Source organism: Ictidomys tridecemlineatus, chromosome 7 (assembly GCF_052094955.1).
Source record: "Ictidomys tridecemlineatus isolate mIctTri1 chromosome 7, mIctTri1.hap1, whole genome shotgun sequence".
Classification (NCBI taxonomy): domain Eukaryota; kingdom Metazoa; phylum Chordata; class Mammalia; order Rodentia; family Sciuridae; genus Ictidomys; species Ictidomys tridecemlineatus.
The window spans coordinates 152,352,715-152,368,928 of NC_135483.1; the positions used below are offsets into that span (position 1 = coordinate 152,352,715).

At 34.2% G+C, this 16,214-nt stretch overlaps 1 protein-coding gene across 1 annotated transcript in view; it reads left to right on the forward strand.

Annotated features, from left to right (window-relative positions):
* Positions 1-16,214, forward strand: part of Fsip2 (fibrous sheath interacting protein 2) — an 88,269-nt gene that overhangs the window by 8,679 nt on the left and 63,376 nt on the right. The window contains exons 7-9 of the mRNA XM_005324407.3: positions 1,045-1,155; positions 4,709-4,832; positions 7,379-7,465. Coding sequence (XP_005324464.2) covers positions 1,045-1,155; positions 4,709-4,832; positions 7,379-7,465 — 322 coding nt within the window. The remainder of the gene's footprint in view (positions 1-1,044; positions 1,156-4,708; positions 4,833-7,378; positions 7,466-16,214) is intronic.

A 16,214-nucleotide genomic window follows, 5' to 3' on the forward strand; every position in this document is an offset into this window, starting at 1 on the left:
CTGGAATTACAGGCATTCACCACCACTCCTAGCTGAACTTCCGCAGTGTGAAAGAGTTACTGGACACACTCACTTCCCTATATCATTCTGTGTGAAGGGGAAAAAATTTTGAATTTATACTTAGTAAAAAATAATTATGGCCCATTGTGGTGGTACATGCCTGTAATCCCAGGTACTTAGGAAGCTGAAGCAGGATTTCAAATCCGAAACCAGCCTGACAATTTGATTTAGAAGGAGACTGAACTATATTTATTCACCAGCCAGCCTGGCACTAGCTGGTGGGAAGAGGAGGCAGGCTGCAAGTCTACACTGTTTGACCCCCTCCAGAGGTTAGAGCACACCTTCTAAGGCATGTCAGTACTTTATTCACAAGTGGCTATTGCTATATTTCAAAACTACAAGCAAACATCATAAGATCTAAGATCATAAGTAGAAGGGGAAGTGGGTAAAAATGACTGTAGTTGTGTACAAGTTGAAAAATGGTTACTATTATCTAGGCAAACATTAACATTTTATGTAGTTAGGGTACACTGCACAAGTACAGGATATAAGAATAGAAGGAACAATTTCATCATTTTGTGTTGCCAATATGCTATGCTAAGCAAATGTTGATAGGTACAAAGGCAGGGTTTTCCCATGGGAGAAGCATTTCTTACATGACATGGAGTTTGGGGATAAAATGGAGTCTTTTGGTCATTGCCTATATAGCCTGGCCATAACAGTGATGATACCCTGTCTCAAAATAAAAAAATAAGAAGAGCTGAGGGTGAAGCTCTCATGAAGAGTGCTTATGCAAAGCCCTGGGTTCAATCCATAGTATCACAAAAAACAAACCAACCAACATGCTACCTGCTTTTATAAAATAGGAAACAGTGGGGGGCGGGGAAAGCCCATTCCAAAACCATTGTATGACTTTGCTTATGCTTGACCAGAACAGATGCTTGTTAGGCCTTTGAGTTGTCTAATTTTTTGGGTGGCGGAACAAAATTAAGGTATCCCTGGGAAGGGAACAAACACCAAGTCTAGTAACATTGTGCTCTCTAGGAATGGAAGACAAAAGAGATGTTACTTCTGACAAGGATTGGAGAAGATGTTAAAAGAGAACAGAGGGTAGAAGAACAGCGGCGTAAATATAGAGAAGAGAGTGACAGAAAGGTAGGGTGAACTCTAGTTGGGGCTGTTTGAAGAGAGGATTTTTCCAACATAAAAATCACTGCAAGATGACCATGGACCGGTTGCCCTAGATAATATGCATTATACAAAACTGAAATTTATAAACAGTTTTTGGGGGGACTTTGTCTCACTATGTTGCCTAGACTGGCCCCAAATTCCTAGGCTTAGATAATCCTCTTGCCTTAATCTCCTGAGTTACTGAGACTTCAGCTGTGTACCTCCACACCTGGCTATAAACATTTTTACTATATCTTAACTGAAATATTTTTCTATAATGTACAACATATTGTCCTGTTATTTGATATAATTGCCTTTGGCTTTAGCTTTATACCACATGCTGTAGTTATAATTCTTATAAAAATTAAATAACCAATTTTGTTTTTCTGAGAATGAGAAATTCTTAGTAAAAGTTTTGATTTTTTTCTCATCAATTAATTTTTTAAGCTTAACTGTTTTTAATGTTAATAACATGTAGTGAGTTGTGATATAAAGTGTAAATTAGAATAAGAAAAGAGATAACATCCATAAACTAATTATAACCTTATTAACTTTTTAGCACACACATAGACATATACCCATGCATAATGTTTCCATGAATATTTGTTTATTTCAACAAATAATTAAATATATGGTACTATATCTTACAGACTGCTTGGAGATTGCCTCTTCTTTTAGTGAAATACCATTAGCAACTTTCCATTGCTAATGGAATACAATTTTTACCACTCTCTTTATTTTTTTTTCCTCATAGAGACTATCATTCTTTTCTGAGAGCAATAGAATGCTACATTTTTTTTAACTTTTTGACTGATATCAATTCTGTTCAAGGAATCCTGATCACTCCAACTTTCTTTTGATTAGCATTAGCATGACATTTTCCTTTTTAAATTATTATTATTATTATTATTATTTTAACTTTTAAAACTCTATTAATTCACCAGGCTGGGCATGGTGGCACATGCCTGTAATCTCAGCGGCTCAGGAGGCTGAGGCAGGAGGATCATGACATGAAAGCCAATCTCAGCAAAACTGAAGCCCTTAGCAACTCAGTGAGACCCTGTCTCTATAAAATGCAAAATAGGGCTGGAGATGTGATTCCGTGGTCGATTGTGCCTAAGTTCCCAGTAACCACCCCCCCCAACCAAAAAAAAAAAAACCCTCTATTGGCTCATTTTCTGTGTTCCTTGTTTGGACATACTTCTCATATAGAAGGATTTGACTATTTTATTCAGTCTTAAAGTCTCTGCCTTTAAGTTGTTTAATGCATTTATATTTGATATTATGATTAATATGTTTAATTTTATACCTATAATCTCAGTATTTGTTTTCTGTTTGTCTAGTTTTTTCTTTATTGACTTATTCTACATTTTCTGCCTCCTTCTGTGAATTTTTAAATTTTAATTATTTTTAAAATTAATTTTATTGGAATTTTATTTTTTTCTCTGTTATATAATTTGGTGCTTTGTGGCTTAGTTGCTCTAGGAATCATGGTATGCTATTATTAGTGTACACCTTACAGTGCTATTACTCTACATACTATAAGAATGTTACAATAATATACTTTATTTTCTATTTTCCGTTGGTCTTTATCTGTTTCAGTTATTCATTTTACATATATATATATATATATATTATGTGTATATATATGTATGCATATATATTATTTTTAGAACCTGAGCCATATGTATATATATAAATCTCATAATACATTGACATATGTCTAAACAGTAATTTATATACTAATATCATTTAAATAGTAAATCTTATATATTTAGCCATGTGCTTACCAGTTTCAGTGTTCCTCATTCTTTTTTGTATATCTATATTTTCTTCTGGTATCTTAACTTTCTTCTTTCTGAAGGGTTTTCTTCAATAGTTGTCCTAGTCAATTAATTTGTATGTCAGAAAAACTATGTTACATTTATGTTGAAAGATTTTCTTTGGATATTTGTTAGCTCATATTTCAATTAATATCAGATAGATATAGAGTTCCCCATTGACCTTTTGTTTTATTTTAGACCTTAAAATATGTTTTCTGCTCTCTTTTCTACAGCTGTTCTTAACTTTGTTTCTATGTAACATAACTTTTTTACCCCTGGTAACTTTTAAGATTTTCTTTTTATCACTAGTTTTGAGAAATTTGATTACTATATGCCTGATGACATTTTAGTTGTTTTCTGTAAAATTGGTTATTTGGGCTTCCTGAGCCTGCAAATTTATGATTTTTATCAACTTTGGAACACTATAGGTCATTATTGTTAAATATTTATTTTATAGTGTCTTTTCTCTTTGTAGGCATTAAACTGCTTGAAGCTATCACATGTCTCTGAAACTCTTATTTTTTTCCATATACTTACTTTTGAATAGTTATTCTTGCTGAATTCATGTCAGTTTCTTTTGTAATATCTATATTGTCATTAATGTATCCTTTCCATTACTTAGCTCATATATCATAATTTTATCTTGGCTTATATTACATCTGCTATGTCTCCTATTTAACTGGTAAACATACAGGATGCAGTTACGTTTACTATATTAATGCTCTTTCGTTGATTCTAACATATGTGTCTTTTATGAGTTGATTTTAGTGCATTGATTTATTTTTTCTATGGGTTATGTTACCCTGCTTTCTTATATACCTTTCATTCTTTGACTGAATGCCAATTATTGGGAATTTTACTTTGTGTACAGGATATTTTTCCATAGGTATACATATTCCTTATCATTTTTCTTATATATATGTAATTTATTTGGAAAGTTTGATTATTCATATCTTTTTAAAAATAAATTTTTAGACAAAACCAGAGCTACATTTGATCTAGGACGAGTTAGTTCTTATTACTGAGGTAAGACTCATTTTAGTACTCCTCCCAATGTGATTTGAAGTCTTTCCAGTGCAACCAGTAAAAATAGATATAATTTTGATCTTAAGGTTGATGCAATTACTACTCTTTAGAATGCAATTTCATTCGTTAGAATAGTCCTTTATGCAGTCTTAGTTTCATTATGCATGTGTTCTGATCCATTTTCTTGCTGAATATAAAACTCTCTGAGGATCTCTGGGTTTCTTTCTCATAAGTTATCTTCTTTCTGCTACATTCATGGCTATACTAGCACAGAAATTCACAAAAAGAAGTCACATTTCATATATTATGTTATGTTTGCCTGTGGTAGACCAAGGTGACGTTTGCTTAGGCCTCCAGGAATCTTCTAATTAAAAATTATTTAATTAGAAAAATTATTTAAGTTTACCAGGATAAGAATAACAGACCCTATTTGAAGAGAAATTGTACTAGTTCCCCAAAAGTGTGCAATGAGTTCAATTGTATCTGAATGTTAAAAATGTTCTTCATACTTGACCACAGATAGATGTGTACCCCTTATTGCCCTCCCACTTTTGTGCTTAGTGTGAACTTACAAGTCACAAAACAGATTTCTCATTTCCAATATACTGTCATATTTTAAACAGTATTTTTGTATTTATAAATGGAAAATTGATATTAACCAAATTGATGTTATTTTTGAAATGTTTTAGAAACAAGTCCTGCTAGAGAAAAAAATGGCTTATCATTTACAAAAAATGCACGATACCGGCTTTAAAGAAGATATAGGGAAAAGTACGCTAGAAAACAGTGGACAAGATGGAGCCATTTATGAATGTGAGGACATCAAAAGGCAATGTAGCTAAGTAGGATATAATTATCTATGTAAAAATCCTTTTGTAATATTTTGTGTGCTTACACTTGGTTCAAGGGTCTAACCTAATAATTTTCATATTACGGTTTAAGTTGAATGTTGGATATTTATGTGTAAAAAAATATAGCAAACTGAAACAATGTTATGAAGTGACTCAAGAGATGAGTTTTCCTCTACTGTAGTTCCTATACTACTGAAACTATAGAATTGTGTGTGTGAAAATTGTTATTGTGATAATTGTGTGTGTGATAATTACTGGTTACCAACCAGTGAAAATATACAGCACCAGGAAATAAAAAGGGGAAGATAAGAAAGAATGTAGGATGTACACAAGCAAAAACTTAAAAAATGAAGTGTAAAGATGGAATACAGAATATAGAGCAGTGACATCACTATGCCCAATCCATACCAGATTCGGTTTTATTTATAACATTATAAAACTAGTGAATTCCATCCCTCATTTGCTGGCTCAAATGTAAAAGAGTATATGGGTTTTAACTATCTATGACTACGTAATAATATTACATAGGAAAGAACATGATGTCAATCCTGTTTCTTTCTTATCCTATTTCTCTGTTAGAATCTCCTTGTGACTTTCCAGCTGATTGACTGACTAGTTTCAGCTGGCTCTTTTTTTTTAAAATTGAGTACAAATCTATTGTGTGCACTGTTCCCCAGTTGCATTTAAAACTCTGTTCTGATGTTTTCTTCTCCTGCCCCAAAAGCTGTTGCCATTAAAAGTAGCTCAGACTGCTTAGGCAAGCATTCATTGCTAAAAGGAATCCATTCCAAATTTTAAATTTTAATTTTTATTCCACACTATACACTTTTTGATACCTATGATTTAGGGATAAGATGAACAGGTTCTGGAGCCAGACTGCCAAGGTCCAACTCATTTTATGGCCTTGTAAATGGCTTGAGCAAATTACTTAAGCTCTCAGAAACAGTTTAACCATCTAAAAACAAAGATAAAACCTCAAATAATTTCTATAAAGAACCCCCACATTCTGGCACATAGTAAGCAACATTTTTCGTTGCTGTTTTCATTTGTCTGTCAAATAAGACTACTGACATTCCTAAAATACAAGTTACATTTCCTGCTTCTCTGCCTCTTTACCCTGTTTTCTCAGTTTAGAATGATCTTCTCACTCTAATCAAAATCCTACAATACTTTAAGCCTCATTTTAAGCCTTTATTAAGTCTTACTTGATAACCCAATGGTAAGATACTTCTCTTTTGAATCCCTTCAATAGTATGTAACATTCAAAATGCACTTATTACAGACTTTCCACTGCCTTAATCACTTCCAATAGTAACTCCCACCTTTTTGTGTCACAGAGCTTCAAGAAAAATATATATGCTAGCCAGACATCATGGCACAAACCTGTAATCCCAGCAATTTAGGAGGCAGAAGGATTACAATCTCAAGACCAGCTTTAGCAACTTTGCAAGGCCTAAGCAACTTAGTGAGACACTGTCTCAAAATAAAAAATGAAAAGGACTAGGGACGTAGCCTGTTGTATACCTGGATTCATCCCCTGGTCCCAAAAAGAAATTGTATATTAAATGTATATTTGATAAATGGGTTGATTCAGTCTGTTTAATTCTTTGAGGCAATGATAGCAATCTCATGCTTCAGATAAGAAATCACTTTAGTAACTATATATACCCCAACATATTTGTCAACTGTCTCATTTAATAGGAAAAGAATGTCAAGTGTTACCTTAAATACTTATTACTTCACATCTTTTTCTATGAACTGGTAGTATATTATTAATTTATAATAATATGACAGAAGAACAATAATATGTATTTCACAAATAAAATTGTTTTATACCACTATAGTAATGTCATTTTCCACCAAGTTGAAACTTTCAGAGGATGGAAGGGAGGGAGTATTAGAAGATTCTTCTTCAATGGTCAGTGAGGAAACAGATCACTCTCACATTTTACATCTCTAATGTAAACTCATTGAGCCCATATGCAGTCAAGTTATTGCCCACCTAAACAGCTATAAAAAGAAACTCTAATTATCTCTATCAGAAAAAAGGAATATACACACAGACACACACAGACACACACACACACACACACACACACACACACATACATTTGTGCATTGTATAAAACAAATATTCTATCTTGTATTATAATATACATTTACATTTGCTTGTGCCAGGCTATAATGCAAATCCAACAATTGCAGTAATCACTGTACGCTGGTAGATCTTCAGCCCAGTCATTATTCTGGTATGCATTCTCATGGTAGAGAAAATTATATGTTCCAATAGACTGCAGTATGGATTTTCCTTTGTAACAGAAAAAAATTCTGTTTCTGAAAGCATATCCCATTTCTTATCTCTCTCCATCTTCTCCCATATCACCCCACAATCCTGCATATGGATTAGCATGTGGCTCATATCCTGGACATAAAACGTATAAAGTCTATTTGGCACTTCTGTTATCACTGTAATTAAAATCAAATGTTTTATTACATGTTTTAATTAAGCTTCTCCAAAGAAGAAAAAGACGACTTATGATGATATAAAAGTAGTTTATCCAGTTCCTGAGCAGAAATCACAGAAAGGACTACCCGGTAATTGAATTTTATTATAAGAAATACTAAATGCTAAGTATAATAATGTGGAGAAAGACCAAACTTGGTAATGACTTCTTTCACTTAAGTGCAGATAAATTCTCTGTATCTTTTGACAAATGATTGATTTAGAGTGGTACTAGCAACTACACTATTTATAATACAGAGTACCTATCTAAATTGCAAAATATTTTTAATACTCAAAATAATTTTAGAAAAACAGAAATGGTTTAGAAATTACTCTAAAACCTCTGTGAACTTTATTGAAATGTCAACTTTTATATTTCTTATACTATGTCATTTCATGTTGTCCATTGGAGCTCAATAGATTAGAGTGTGAGTCCAAACAACAAAAATGTTTTCTAATAATACACCATAAAAAATGTAAGACTTAAAAATTAAACAATGTGACTCACCATTAAATTTAACATTTAAAATTAATTTACGGACATTAAATCACCTGGTTCTTAAAGACTAGAATCCAAAAAGAGCAAATCCAAACCCTTTCTTCTTGAGTATACAGTATGCTTATTTCACCAGAACTGAGAAACCTGAATTATTTCATTTCCAGATATTAATGTGTCATTCCATTTCATTGTTTCTTCATGAATATGATGAGGCACCAACAATATTTTGATTATAATTTTCCTATAAGAAATGCTACCATATTTTTTCTCTGGTTATTTACGATTATTTTTGGAGGGTCTTAGTTTTCAACAACTTATGATGTGTCTAGATGTGAATGTCTTTGTTCCTAGTCCTCTTCCACTGGATTCTTGGAACTATATAAATTTATATCTATTATAAATTTCCGTAGAATAGACTTACCTCCACCAACAAAAAGAACTGTCATCTAATTTTGGTGATCATCATAAACTTTTCTAGAAAATACATTTACTATATCACTTATTCTTCAACTACTTATATATAGATATAATATAAATACCATTTTAAGATATTTTAATACTAATATATGATATTGTATTCACTCTTTGACTTTCTTTTTATACTCAGCATTGTTTCAAAACAATTTATACTTGTGTAAAGCATTTCACAATTTTGTGAAATGAAATTTTGGTTCATTTTTAGTCATATCCCATTATATAAATTTATCATAGTTTCTAACATTCATTTTTCTGTTGATGAATGTATTAGATAATTTAAACAATTTATGATTCACTGACTATACTTGTATATATAAATCACCTGGTAAACATGGACAAGTGATTCTTTAGGGATTCTGGGCCATCTCTTATGAGAAATTACCATCTCTTGTCAGTTTTCATCCTGGATTGATTTTATTGGATTTAGAAGAGTTCTTAATCATGTTTGATACTCCTCACTTATTATACATGTATATATGGCATAGCAAATATTTTCTTAAAATTTATGATTTATGGGGGCTGGGGATGTGGCTCAAGCGGTAGCGTGCTTGCCTGGCATGCGTGCGGCCGGGGTTCGATCCTCAGCACCACATACAAATGAAGATGTTGTGTCCGCCAAAAACTAAAAAATAAATATTAAAAAAATTCTCTCTCTCTCTCTCTCTTTAAAAAAAAAAAAAAGGTAATGTGGTTTATATGCCACTCTAAAAAAAATTTATGATTTATGTCTATTTTTGGATATATAGAAGTCCAATATAATAAAATTTAATCTTTATAATAAAATAATTTGTATATTTTATTATGTTTTATTTTAGATTTATTTGGATGATCTCTTTTTGACATTATAGAGACATGAGTCTCTTAGTTGTGAAAAATATTTTCAGTTATTAATGATATTCTTAAAACTTTCTTATTAAATGTATCAAATATAAACCAAAACACACAGAAGAGGATAATGAACCTTTGTGTGCCTATTATTCATTTTCAATAACTCATGGACAATCTTGCCATTACCCTCAAACTCTATACCTGTGGCCATATTGTTTTTGTTTTGTTTTGTTTTTAGATGTATTATTTTTGAGATATGTATAATATTATTTCATCCATCAGTATATCAACATATAACTTTAGAAGATTAGGATTTTTTGCATTTTTTTAAATTAGAGCTTAATTGTTGTATATAGTAGTTGGGTTCATCCCAACAAACTTATACATGCATGGAAATCAATTTCAGTTTATAATCTCCCCTTTCCTTCCCCCTTTTCCTCCCTATCCCCCTTCCCCTCTTCTTCTTCTACACTACTAGACTTCCTTTCACTTGTCTATTAATTTGTATTTGATTGTTTTTTAATAATATTATCCTTCTTATGCTTCTGGGATCTTGTTAAGGAAGTCTGTGCCTGCACCTATATGATATAGTGTTGACGAGATGTTTTCTTCTATCAGTGGTAAGGTTTCTAGTCTATTCCTAAGTGTTTAATCCATTTTGATTTCAGTTTTGTGCAGGGTAAAAGATACGGCGTCTAATTACATTTTCTACATAAAGCTATCCAGTTTTCCTAGCACTATTTATTAAAAAAGGCTTTCTTTTTTCTGAGCTATACTTTTGGCACCTTTTGCCAAATATCAGATATTATAGGATTTTGTGTTTGTCTCTGTGTCTTTTATTATGTTTGTTGGTCTATATGTCTATTTTGGTGCCAATATCATGCTGTTTTTGTTACTGCATCTCTGTAGATCAAGTATTGTGATTCTCTTGCTTCACTTTTCTTGATTAGTATTGCTTTGGCTATTCTAGGTCTTTTATTCTTTCAAATGAAGTTAAGAAATGTTTTTTCTAGGGGCTGGGGATGTGGTTCAAGCGGTAACGCGCTTGCCTGGCATGCACAGGGCACTGGGTTCAATCCTCAGTACCACAAAAAATAAAGATGTTGTGTCCACTGAAAACTGAAAAATAATATTTTTTTCTTTTATTTATTTATTTATATTTTTGGTCGTTCAAAACCTTACACAGTTCTTAATACATCATATTTCATAGTTTGATTCAAGCGGGTTATGAACTCCGAACTTTACCCCGTAAACAGATTGCTGTATCACATCAGTTACCCTTCCATTGATTGACATATTGCCTTTCTAGTGTCTGATGTATTCTGCTGTCAGTCCTATTCTCTACTATCCCCCCCTCCCCTTCCCTCCCCTCCCCTTTTCTCTCTCTACCCCTTCTACTGTAAATCATTTCTTCCATTTGTATTATCTTGTCTTACCCCTCCATTACATAGTTCTTGATATATCATATTTCACATTTTGATTCAAGTGGGTTATGCACTCCCATTTTACCCCGTATACAGCTTGCAGAATCACATCAGTTACACTTCCATTGCTTTACATATTGCCATCCTAGTGTCTGTTGTATTTTGCTGCCTTTCCTATCCTCTACTATCCCCCCTCCCCTCCCCTCCCCTCTCCTCCTCTCTCTATACCCCCCCTACTGTAATTCATTCCTCCCCCTTGTATTATTTTCCCTTTCCCCTCACTTCCTCTTGTATGTAATTTTGTATAACCCTGAGGGTCTCGTTCCATTTCCATGCAATTTCCCTTCTCTCTCCCTTTCCCTCCCACCCCTCAACCCTGTTTAATGATGGTCTTCTTCTTGTGCTCTTCTTCCCTAGTCTGTTCTTAATTACTCTCCTTATATCAAAGAAGACATTTGGCATTTGTTTTTTAGGGTTTGGCTAGCTTTGCTTAGCATAATCTACTCTAATGCCATCCATTTCCCTCCAAATTCTATGATTTTGTCATTTCTTAATGCAGAGTAATACTCCATTGTGTATAAATGCCACATTTTTTTTATCCATTCGTCTATTGAAGGGCATCTAGGTTGGTTCCACAGTCTTGCTATTGTGAATTGTGCTGCTGTGAACATCGATGTAGCAGTGTCCCTGTAGCATGCTCTTTTTAGGTCTTTAGGGAATAGACCGAGAAGGGGGATAGCTGGGTCAAATGGTGGTTCCATTCCCAGCTTTCCAAGAAATCTCCATACTGCTTTCCAAATTGGCTGCACCAATTTGCAGTCCCACCAACAATGTACAAGTGTACCCTTTTCCCCACATCCTCGCCAGCACTTATTGTTGTTTGACTTCATAATGGCTGCCAATCTTACTGGAGTGAGATGGTATCTTAGGGTGGTTTTGATTTGCATTTCTCTGACTGCTAGAGATGGTGAGCATTTTTTCATGTACTTGTTGATTTATTGTATGTCCTTCTCTGAGAAGTGTCTGTTCAAGTCCTTGGCCCATTTGTTGATGGGATTATTTGTTATCTTATTGTCTAATTTTCTGAGTTCTTTATATACTCTGGATATTAGGGCTCTATCTGAAGTGTGAGGAGTAAAGATTTGTTCCCATGATGTTGGCTCCCTATTTACCTCTCTTATTGTTTCTTTTGCTGAGAAAAAACTTTTTAGTTTGAGTAAGTCCCATTTGTTGATTCTAGATGTTAACTCTTATGCTATGGGTATCCTATTGAGGAATTTGGAGCCCGACCCCACAGCATGTAGGTCGTAGCCAACTTTCTCTTCTATCAGATTCCGTGTCTCTGATTTGATATCAAGCTCCTTGATCCATTTTGAGTTAACTTTTGTGCATGGCGAGAGAAAGGGAGTCAATTTCATTTTGTTGCATATGGATTTCCAGCTTTCCCAGCACCATTTGTTGAAGATGCTATCCTTCCTCCATTGCATGCTTTTAGCCCCTTTATCAAATATAAGAAAGTTGTAGTTTTGTGGGTTGGTTTCTGTGTCCTCTATTCTGTACCATTGGTCCACCCGCCTGTTTTGGTACCAGTACCATGCTGTTTTTGTTACTATTGCTCTGTAGTATAGTTTGAAATCTGGTATCGCTATACCACCTGATTCACACTTCCTGCTTAGTATTGTTTTTGCTATTCTGGGTCTTTTATTCTTCCATATGAATTTCATGATTGCTTTCTCTATTTCTACAAGAAATGCCGTTGGGATTTTGATTGGCATTGCATTAAACCTATAGAGAACTTTTGGTAATATCGCCATTTTGATGATGATAGTTCTGCCTATCCATGAACAGGGTATATTTTTCCATCTTCTAAGGTCTTCTTCAATTTCTCTCTTTAGGGTTCTGTAGTTTTCATTGTATAAGTCTTTCACCTCTTTTGTTAGGTTGATTCCCAAGTATTTTATTCTTTTTGAGGATATTGTGAACGGAGTGGTTGTCCTCGTTTCCATTTCAGAGGATTTGTCGCTGATATACAGGAATGCCTTTGATTTATGCGTGTTGATTTTATAACCTGCCACTTTGCTGAATTCATTTATTAGCTCTAACAGTTTCTTTGTAGACCCTATTGGGTTTGCTAGGTATAGAATCATGTCATCTGCAAATAGTGATAATTTAAGTTCTTCTTTTCCTATTTTTATGCCTTTAATTTCTTTCGTCTGTCTAATTGCTCTGGCCAGTATTTCGAGAACTATGTTGAACAGAAGTGGTGAGAGAGGGCATCCCTGTCTTGTTCCAGATTTTAGAGGGAATGCCTTCAATTTTTCTCCATTCAGAATGATGCTAGCCTGAGGCTTAGCATAAATTGCTTTTACAATGTTGAGGTATGTTCCTGTTATCCCTAGTTTTTCGAGAGTTTTGAACATAAACGGATGCTGTACTTTGTCGAATGCTTTTTCCTCATCTATCGAGATGATCATATGGTTCTTATTTTTAAGTCTATTGATGTGGTGAATAACATTTATTGATTTCCGTATATTGAACCAGCCTTGCATACCAGGGATGAATCCTACTTGATCATGGTGCACAATTTTTTTGATATGTTTTTGTATCCGATTTGCCAGAATTTTATTGAGGATTTTTGCATCTAGGTTCATTAGAGATATTGGTCTGTAGTTTTCTTTCTTTGAAGTGTCTTTGTCTGGTTTCGGAATCAGGGTGATGTTGGCCTCTTAGAATGAATTTGGAAGTTCTCCCTCTTTTTCTATTTCCTGAAATAGCTTGAAAAGTATTGGTATTAGTTCCTCTTTAAAGGTTTTGTAAAACTCTGCTGTATACCCATCCGGTCCTGAGATTTTCTTAGATGGTAATCTTTTGATGGTTTCTTCTATTTCCTCAATTGATATTGGTCTGTTTAGGTTGTCTATATCCTCCTGACTCAATCTGGGCAGATTATATGACTTAAGAAATTTATCGATGCCTTCACTATCTTCTATTTTATTGGAGTATAAGGATTCAAAATAATTTCTGATTATCTTCTGTATTTCTGAAGTGTCTGTCGTGATCTTGCCTTTTTCATCCCTTATGCTAGTAATTTGAGCTCTCTCTCTTCTTCTCTTCGCTAGCATGGCTAAGGGTCTGTCAATTTTATTTATCTTTTCAAAGAACCAACTTTTCGTTTTGTCAATTTTTTCAATTGTTTCTTTTGTTTTGATTTCATTAATTTCAGCTCTGATTTTAATTATTTCTTGCCTTCTACTTCTTTTGCTGTTGTTTTACTCTTCTTTTTCTAGGATTTTGAGATGAAGTATGAGATCATTTATTTGTTTTTTTCTTTTTTTAAGGAATGAACTCCAAGCAATGAATTTTCCTCTTAAAACTGCTTTCAATGTGTCCCATAGATTCCGATATGTTGTGTCTGTGTTTTCATTAAACTCTAAGAATTTTTTAATTTCCTCCTTGATGTCTTCTAAAACCCATTGATCATTCAGTAACCTATTGTTCATTCTCCAAGTGATGCATGATTTTTCCTTGCTTCTTTTATCATTGATTTTTAGTTTCATTCCATTATGATCAGGTAAGATGCATGGTATTATCTCCACTCCTTTATATTGTCTAAGAGTTGCCCTGTGACATAATATATGATCTATTTTTGAGAAGGATCCATGTGCTGCTGAGAAAAAAGTGTAGCTGCTTGATGTTGGGTGGTATATTCTATATATGTCAATTAAGTCTAGGTTGTTAATTGTGTTATTGAGTTCTATAGTTTCCTTATTCAACTTTTGTTTGGAAGATCTGTCCAGTGGTGAGAGAGGTGTGTTGAAGTCTCCCATGATTATTGTATGATGGTCTATTAGACTCTTGAACTTGAGAAGAGTTTGCTTGATGAACACAGCAGCACCGTTGTTTGGGGCATATATATTTATGATTGTTATGTCTTGTTGGTGTATGGTTCCCTTGAGCAGTATGTAGTGTCCTTCTTTATCCCTTTTGATTAACTTTGGTTTGAAATCTATTTTATTTGATATGAGTATGGACACTCCTGCTTGTTTCCGCAGTCCATATGAGTGATATGATTTTTCCCAACCTTTCACCTTCAGTCTATGTATATCCTTTCCTATCAAATGCGTCTCCTGTAGGCAGCATATTGTTGGGTCTTGTTTTGTGATCCATTCAACTAGCCTGTGTCTCTTAATTGGTGAGTTTAAGCCATTAACATTTAGGGTTATTATTGAGATATGGTTTGTTCTTCCAGCCATATTTGTTTATTAATGCTGCTAAACCTGATTTGTTTTCCTCTTTGATTATTTTCCCCCCTTTACTGTCCTACCTCCCACTGTTGGTTTTCATTGTTGTTTTCCATTTCCTCTTCCTGTAGTGTTTTGCCAAGGATTTTTTGAAGAGATGGTTTTCTAGCTGCAAATTCTTTTAACTTTTGTTTATCATGGAATGTTTTAATTTCATCTTCCATCCTGAAGCTTAATTTCTCCGGATACACGATTCTTGGTTGGAACCCATTTTCTTTTAGCATTTGAAATATATTATCCCAGGATCTTCTAGCTTTTAGAGTCTGTGTTGAGAGATCAGCTGTTATCCTGATTGGTTTACCCCTAAATGTAATCTGCTTCCTTTCTCTTGTAGCTTTTAAAATTCTCTCCTTATTCTGTATGTTGGACATCTTCATTATAATGTGTCTAGGTGTGGATCTCTTATGATTTTGCACATTCGGCGTCCTGTAGGCTTCTAGGATTTGGGGTTCTGTCTCATTCTTCAAGTCTGGGAAGTTTTCTCGTATTATTTCACTGAATAAATTGTTTATTCCTTTGGTTTGGATCTCTGTGCCTTCCTGTATCCCAATGACTCTTAAGTTTGGTCTTTTGATATTATCCCATATTTCTTGGATGTTCTGCTCATGGTTTCTTAGCAGACTTGCTGAGCTGTCTATGTTCTTTTCAAGTTGAAATACTCTGTCTTCATTGTCTGATGTTCTATCTTCTAAGTGATCCACTCTGCTGGTAGTATTCTCAATTGAGTTTTTAAGTTGGTTTATTGCTTCCTGCATTTCTAGGATTTCTATTTGTTTGTTTTTTATTTCCTCTATCTCCCTGTGAAATTGATCTTTTATTTCCTGGATTTGTTTATGTAGTTTCTTGTCAATGTGATCTTTCATTGTCTGATTTTGCTGTCTCATGTCTTCCTTGAGACTCCAGATCATCTGAAGCATGTATATCCTGACCTCTCTGTCTGACATTCCATCTGTTGCAGCTATTACCTCTTCTAGAGTTGAGTTGACCTGCATTGCCTGTGGTCCTTTCTTTCCTTGTCTTTTCATACTGCTGGCGTTTCTTTCTGCTTGGTGAAACTGTTGTGTTTTTGAAATTTTCCCTCTATTTATTTATATTGCTCTTGTATAGTTGAAAATTCTCCCTTGCAGGACAGGTGGTGGCTGTGATCCTCCACCAATTGGTGCGATCCGTCTACCACGCTGGCGGGCCCTAGGTCTGCTCTGCTGGCCGGTCGAAGGACCGCCTACCCAGCAGGCGCGAGGAGCACCTCTGTCTCTCCGTAGGTTGCTGGGCCTAACCTCCCGGTGGGTCCCCGGTATGCCTACCTTGCAGG